Source organism: Dromiciops gliroides, chromosome 5 (assembly GCF_019393635.1).
Source record: "Dromiciops gliroides isolate mDroGli1 chromosome 5, mDroGli1.pri, whole genome shotgun sequence".
Classification (NCBI taxonomy): Eukaryota; Metazoa; Chordata; class Mammalia; order Microbiotheria; family Microbiotheriidae; genus Dromiciops; species Dromiciops gliroides.
The window spans coordinates 302,259,144-302,266,793 of record NC_057865.1 but is presented as its reverse complement, the minus strand read 5'-3'; the positions used below and the strand labels follow the sequence as shown (position 1 = coordinate 302,266,793).

The 7,650-nt window shown below is 52.5% G+C and overlaps 1 protein-coding gene across 2 annotated transcripts; it reads left to right on the top strand.

The window, feature by feature from the left end:
• The first annotated feature begins 571 nt into the window (after nt 1–571).
• On the top strand, nt 572–6,788 carry UPK3A (uroplakin 3A). 2 transcript variants are annotated; one of them, XM_043969000.1, is made up of 7 exons: nt 625–659; nt 984–1,006; nt 1,143–1,298; nt 2,871–3,150; nt 4,221–4,303; nt 5,829–5,961; nt 6,629–6,788. In XM_043969000.1, the coding sequence occupies exons 1-7, from the start codon at nt 625–627 to the stop codon at nt 6,786–6,788; spliced, it is 870 nt and encodes a 289-aa protein (XP_043824935.1). The 2 variants fall into 2 exon arrangements, with proteins under 2 accessions (XP_043824934.1, XP_043824935.1); XM_043968999.1 differs by lacking the exon at nt 984–1,006 and having other exon boundaries at nt 572–676.
• The last annotated feature ends 862 nt before the right edge of the window (nt 6,789–7,650 follow it).

The window sequence follows — 7,650 nt, the reverse complement described above, 5'->3', positions numbered from 1 at the left end:
TATGCCAGGTATTGTTCTAGGTCTGGGGGTGGGGTGCCAAACATGAAATCGTCCCGTTGACAGGGAGCTAACTTGGTCAGAGATGTCTGTATCCCCTTAGCAACTGTGTGAGGGATGGATCAGAGAGGAGAGGCACTGGAGGCAGGGAGGCCAATCGAGGATGCTGTTGCCCGGTTCAGTGAGAAGGTGTGGTTGCGTGAGTGGGGCAAGGGGAAGAATGCAGGACTGATGGAGGCAGAATGAAGAAGGGGACGCTGATTCCCCCACACCGCCCCCCCCACCCCCCAGGAATGCCCGAGCTCTGACCCTCCAAGATCACCATCGACGTTGCCCTGATAAGCAGAGGTAGACAAACATAAGGGGTGGAGAGACAAGAAATATCAGTTTTCGAGCCACCTTTCCTCTCCTCCCTTCTCTCCCCATCCCTGGGGCCCCTGGATCCAGGTGAGCAGAAGCCAGTGGGACTGTATGCAAAGCCCCAAAAGGATAAAGGCGCCTATTGGTTTGGGGGCGGGGGCGGGGGCGGGGCAGGGCGGGGCGAGCTCTAGATTTCTCCCGGCCCCGCCTCAGCCTCCAGAGAGAAGGAGCAGCATGCAAGCACCTCTACTCCCCAGACACCTGGCCATGCGTCCCCTTTGGGCTGCGCTGGCTCTAGGCTGGTTGCCCCTGAGCCTGGGTAAGTGAGCACTTTCTTCCTCCTCCCCAACCCCAATGCCAGGGTTCCAGAGTGGGAAGCTTCAGAGTGGTTGAGGACCTTGAGTAAGTGGGGGAGGAACACCCAGGGGCCCATTCTGCATATGAGAAGACTGAGGGACATCCAAGTGCTCTGAATCATACATAATCTAGCCCTCCTTCCCACCATTCTATAGGATTGTCAGAATGAGGGTTGGGGAGTAGGAAGGGGTGCTCAGAACAGAGAGCAAGGAATGTGGACCTTGAAGTGAGGGCCTATCCCTTAGAGTCAGAGGGGCCCATGGCCAGAGCACCAGATGTGGGGTCAGATGGTGCCTCAGATACCCACCGGCTGTGCTTCTGCACAAGTCCCTTCAGTGCTCTGAGCCTTGGTCTCTCCGGTTGTAAAATGAGGGGTGGGCTCCCTGGCCTTTGGGGTCCCTTTTCAGCTGCCCTGTTTGCCTTCCCAGCGGTGGACTTGGAGCCTCAGCTGGCCAGCATCATGTTTGCCACAAACAACCCCACCTTGACCACCATCACCCTGGAGAAGCCCTTCTGCATGTTCAAAGCCTCTGTTCCACAGACTGACTCCTATAAGGTCAACTTGTACGTGATGGTGAACTCGGGTGAGCTCAGTTCTTGTGCCCAGCTCCCGGGAGGCCAGGGCTGGCAGGGCTCTTGGAGATCACCCACTCTCCCCACTCTTCACTGGCCAGAGGAGCAGGGCACAACTTCACTGAGAGAGGTGATGGCTGAGTCACACCTGGTATCCAATTCTCCTGAGGCAAGGGTTAACCTTTTCTGCTTCCTTGCCCCCAGCTTGATCCAGCATTTGCCCAAGAGAGAGGAAAGGAGGATGGAATAGCATCCAACTTTGGCTATATTCCTACTAATTTGCACCCTTTAGCCTCCTCTAAAAGCAGTTCAGGGATGGAGAGAGATCACTACTTCCCAAGGCAGCCCATGCCACCTTCGTCCATATCCAATTATCAATTTCTTTCTTAAAAACTGGTCTTGCTGCAACTTGATGAAGGTAGGGTTAGGCTAGGTATTTTCAAGTGTGTTAAGCACTGTCATGGTCAAGGAGAATTAGTCTTGTTCTTCTTAATCCCAGATGGCAGAACTGGGAGCCACGGGGAAAGTTCCTCCCTAAGCATCAGTGTTGTCTGAAAGTGGCCTGAGTAGCCTCAAAAGGTAGTGAGCTCTTCATTTCTTGAGGTATCCAAGCAGAGGCTGGTTGGCCACTTATTGGGGCTTCCCAGAGGAGATGCTTATTCCGCTTTGGATCAAACTAGGAGCTTCAGAAATTATTATCCTTAGTGTGATTGCAGCAGATTTTGTTCTTCCCTGAAGCCTTGTTGTAGTGGCACATCTGAATTAGCCCATGGCTCTGGGTCCTTGGTTGACAGCAGCAGAAGCTCCTCTGCAGCCTCTCCCTCAGGTTACTCCTAATAGACTCACTCCTTTATTGGGACAATCCCTCTGTGTCTTCCCTCCCCCCCCCTCCCCACTCACGCAACCACACCTTCTCACCTGCTGTTCTCCCAACCTCTTCAACTGTAAAATGGGCATGGGAGCCCCTGCTTCTCAGGGTTGTCTTGAAGACCAAATTGGCTAATATTTATAAAAAGCACCTAAGCATGTTCCCTGGCACATAGTAGGTGCTGTGTGAATATGGATTCCCTTCCCAGGCTCTAGGCACGGCTCCCCATAACCTCTGACTGCCTCTGTGTCATAGAATCATAGGTCACAGGTTTAGATTTAGAGCCAGATGAGATCTCAGAAGCCTTCAAGTCCAGCCCCAACACTTCACAATGGAGGAAATTGAGGCCCAGGCCTATTAGGTGGCTTGCCCAGGGTCATGCCCAGTGAGTTCCAGAGGCTGGAGGCAGCAGGTTTCTTTCCACTCTACTGATTTTGGGGTGGAAGGGAAGGGGAAGATCTAGGGGGACAGGGGTCACCCCTGCCTTGCAGGGTTGTTGTGAAGATCGTAGAAGACACGGCGCATTTATAAAATGTTTCATAAAAGCCAGAAATGGGCATCTTCCTGTGCTATGATGAATCTTAGCGTGTCTTGCCCTCCCCACCCTGGCAGTGAGGGAGGACCAAGGTGATGCTCCGGGAGATGGCTGCTGTCCACAGGGAAGGTGCTGATCATGCACTGATGATGGACCTCCCACTGGGGAGCTGCCTTTTAGGGAGCATTGGTCAGGCGGCCATCCAGGACAATCGCAGCTTCCCAATCAACAGCACATTCTTCGAGACTGCCGGGGGTCAGAGAGGACCGTACAAGGCTGCATCCTTCATCATGCCTCAGTGCGAAGACCTGCCCAATCTGGACGAGGCTGGGGACGTGAACAAAGCTGCTGAGATCCTGAGTGCCTATCTGGTCAGGGTTGGGGGTGATACCTACTGTTTACTGGACCCCAACTTTGAGGGGACCTGCAACCCCCCTCTCACAAGGGCCACAGAATACAGGTAAGTAGGCTTCCATTCCCACAGGGGCAGCCCCTAAGTCAGAATCATGGATGCTAGAGCTGCAAGGCCCTCTCAAGTCACTTGGGACAACCCACACCTGAGCAAGAATCCTCCCCACCCCCCTCCCCCGACATCACCCTTGACAAACAATCCTCCAGCCTCTGCCAGAAAATCTCTGGCTCGGGGGCACTCGCCACCCCCTGGGATGAACCACACTCTTCCAGGACAGCTCTGCTCATTAAAATGATTTACCGGGGCAGCTAGGTGGCACAGTGGATAGAGCACCGGCCCTGGAGTCAGGAGTACCTGAATTCAAATCCGGCCTCAGACACTTACTAGCTGTGTGACCCTGGGCAAGTCACTTAACCCCAATTGCCTCACTAAAAAAAAAATAATAATAATAATAAAATGATTTACCTTCCATTGAACCCAAATCTATGTCCATGAAACCTCCCCCACTTCTCCTGGTTTGGCCTCTGGGGCCAAGGAAAACAAGGATGGAATCCCATCTAATTCACCCCATGTTTCTTCAGGGCCCTTGGAGAAGCCTGCCCCCCTTGGCCTTCTCTTGTGGAGCATGCCACTAATTCCTATAGTGATTCTTCCTGGGCCTCATTCTCCCCTCCTGGAAAGTGAAGGGTGTAGCCTACATGGTCTCCGAGATTACCTCTAAGATTTTATGTTCTCTGTGCTGACACCTCTCCCAGCTCTGAGGTTCCCTGTGCTAAGCTCCCTCCTAACTCTGAGGTTCCCTGACATTCCCCAAGCTAAGCTTCCTCCCAGCTCTAATGCTCTGCATTCTATCTTTATATTCTTTTGGGGGGGGCGGGGGCAATGAAGGTTAAGTGACTTGCTCAGGGTCACACAGCTAGTAAGTGTCAGGTGTCTGAGGCCAGATTTGAACTCGGGTCCTCCTGAATACAGGGCCGGTGTTCTATCCACTGTGCCACCTAGCTGCCCCTGCATTCTATCTATCTTCTTTTTCTCCTCTTCCTCCTCTCCCTTTCAAATCTTTTTCTATCAATGCTACAACCTTCCTTTGTGACTCCTCCTGTTCTTTCTCCTTTCAGGTTCAAATACGTCTTGGTAAATACATCAAGTGGTTTTGTGGAGGATCAAACTCTGTGGTCTCAGCCAATCTGGACCAATCAGAGTAAGTGCCAGGAGTGACCTGAGGTTGGGGGGGAAGAGGAAGAGCACACTCACTGCTGTAGCTGTCCAAGGTCATCCAGTGCATCAGGCAGTGTGAGGAGGAACCTGAGGCTGTCCAAGGAATGGGTTTGGAGTGGCACCAGAAAGAAAGGGTAGATCCTGGATTGGCGTCTCCAAGTCCAGTGCTCTTCCTGTCCTAGGCTTGCTTCTGGGCTGTGGGGTCACTCCTGGCCCCTCCTCTGCTGGCAAGCCTGGGCACTTGCTAGCTGAGGTGAAGTTTCTGCTCACATGGCCCCAGGTGATGAATAATGGGGGGAGGCCATCCTTGTGATCTATCTTAGGCAAAAAGTTTCCTTCCCACCCTCTGGCCCCTGGTGAATTAGTTCCAATGTGGCTTTGAAAGGTCAGGACCATTGGAGCAAGTAGGATCCCAGGCATCTCAGGGCCACCAGATCCTACCTCCTCAGCTTATTGAGGGAGGACATGGAAGCACAGGGGCTGGAAGGGCCTTGCTTGAGGTCCCACGGTAGTGAGCATCATTTGAATGTGGGTGATCTCATTCTCTCCCTTTCTGCTGCCTCCACGTTTTCCCCTTCCCCTTCTTCTGCCACTACTCTGGTCTCATCAGTGATAATAACCATGACTACAACAGCCCACAACAATTCCTACTAAGGGAGGCACAGAAGGAATTGGGTCTCCTGAATGGAGGGAGCTCCCAGGGGGATGATGTCATGGATCCTTGGGATCAGACCCAGAGCTGTTGCCCAGGTGAGGAGACAAGACCCACAGTCACAAGGACTTGAGGAAGGATACCAGGCAGCTGGGATCAAGCACTGTGACTGTGGGGAGTGGGGAGCAGACCCCCAAGACAAAGCATCTTCCCTCCCTCTGCTCTGAGTTGGGAGTCAGCATTTGGAGGAAACCTTCTCATGACTATCTGGGTACCCTTGGCCAAATCGGCCTCAATGACCATTCCCTGTAAAATGAGAGCTGGATGGGATGATCCAGGGCTCTCTTCTAACTCTGGGAGGCTGGGACTATCCAGGGGCTCCACAACAGGCGGCCCATGGCCCGGGAAGGCCCTCCCCTCCCCTCCCCCCACCGCCCTGTTTACTCCTCCTCCTAACTGAAAGGAAATGACATTTCCAGAGTAGGAAGAAAAACCCAGATGGCAGTTTATGGAAGCATGTGGCTTTCTCCCTATTCTTTGTTTAGGAGAAAGAGCTCTAGCCTGAGAATGGCCGATTTTAGGCAGGTCCCGCTCCCTGTGCCTTGGTTTCTCCATCTGTCCTAACAGGGGTGGGGAGGGGAGAGATGAGGTGAGGTGTGGGGGAACAGCAGTCTGGCATGGCAGCACCAGAGGGCCCTTAGACCACCTGAGGGGAGCCCTACTGTGTGCCGAGGCACAGGGAGAGGAAGGGGAGGGTCGCCATTCTGCGACCTGAGCTAGTGTTGGGAGACAGCCTCATTCCCTCCTCCCCGAGAAGAAGGGTGCTTGACGAGGTCCCTTGTGTCCCCTCCTCCAGTTTCCCCATACTCAGAGATTGACACGTGGCCTGGCAGGAGGAGTGGGGCCATGATCGTTATCACCTCCATCCTCAGCACCCTGGTGTTCTTCCTGCTGCTGGGGTTTGCGGCGGCTGTCGTCTTCAGCTTCTTGTAAGTAGCCACCCCCTTGGTGAGACGAGACACCCCTGGGCCCAGGGGGCTTCCCTGGGGAGACTCCTGGCAGAGGGTCAGTCAGTGCAGAGCAGGCGGCTAGCCCCACTGAGACCCCTTTTGGCCCCCGCCTCTTAGGTGATGAGCATGTTCAACCTGGGAATGCTTGGGGACCGAGAATCTAGGCCCCTCATCTTCCATGGCCCTGTGCTGCTCCCACAGCTAGAACACAACAGGGTGTCTGGGAACTTTGGGACATACTGGGTCAGCCCCATTCCTCAGGCTCCCACTGACTTGCTGTGGTTTTACTGACTACCAAATGGAGATAAGAATCTCCTGTTCACCCCACAGGGTTATTATGGGCCCACAGACAGGCCTTGTCCATGGGGGAAAAAGCAGCTGGGGGCAGTGAGGGGGGCCCAACTGGGCCACCGTGGAGCAGCCAGGGAGGAAGAAAAGAGTTCAGGACTGGGCCTGGGAGAAGGCTGCAAGGGGGAGTGGCCTGCAGTCTGCTAGTTTCCTGTTTTCATTCATTCTTTTTGCTGATTAGGGGGTGCTTCCACATCACCCAGCAAGTCCTCTTTAAAACTAGTACCCTGAGACAAAGCCCTCATCACCCCATCCTAGTTATGGCTAACATCTCTCTCCCCTGATCTCTTTGGCTTAGGGGTGTGGGAAGCTCAGACTTAGAGACACAGCATGAAACTCAAATCAGCCAGGATGTGGTCCCTAAAGTCCAGGGACCCTCGGAGCCTTTCTATTCCTCTGTGAACCGAAGGCAATCTCTGGACCGAGCTGAGGTCTGCACCAGCAAGCTACAGGACTGAGGGGCCAGTTGAACTCCTGGAACACTCTGTGTGTGTGTGTGTGTGTGTGTGTGTGTGTGTGTGTGAGATATATGTGAGTATGTATGTAAATGTGAGTATATATGGTATGAAAGTATATGAGTGAGTGTGTATGTGCATATGAGGGTGTATGTGAGTCAGTATGTGAGTGGGTGGGTATATATATATGTGAATATATATATAGGTGTGTGTATAAATGTGTGAGTACATGTGAGTGGGTGACTATATGTGTGTAAGAGTATGTATATGTGTGTGTAAATGTGTGTGTGTATGTGAGTGGGTATGTATGTGTTAGTGGGTGAATAAGTGTGTATAAGTGTGGGACTGTGTAAATGTATGTGTATGTAAGTGCATTGTATGTGTATGAGTGCATGTATATGCACTGTGTATGGGTATGAGTGTGTGTGTGAATGTGTGAGTATGTGCAAGTGTGTGTGTCTGAGAGAAGCATCTTCTCCTGTGATTTACTCCCAGCCTTGGGGGGGGGGGGCAGGGGGAAGCACTCAATAAATGTTGACCTACTGACTTGACCTGTTTAAATAGTTTATTGGTTCTGTTCTCACCTGCTGGGGCCCTGGTTATAGAGCCTTGGAGAGCACAGAGTAGGTTCTGAATAAATGCCTGTTAATCCATTGGGGATTTCTGGTAAATTAAGGCTTCACTAATCAGGACAAGTGTGTGTGAGTTAATGAGCTCCTCATCACTAGGGGTATTCAAGTAAAGCCCTTCACTGTTGCAGCTGCCACCTGGGCACCATCTGGTCACTCTAACACTGGACTGAAGTGTCCAGTTGGAGACCTTGGTTCCTCTGAATACTGTCTGTTCTTTTTTTTTTCTTTTTTTT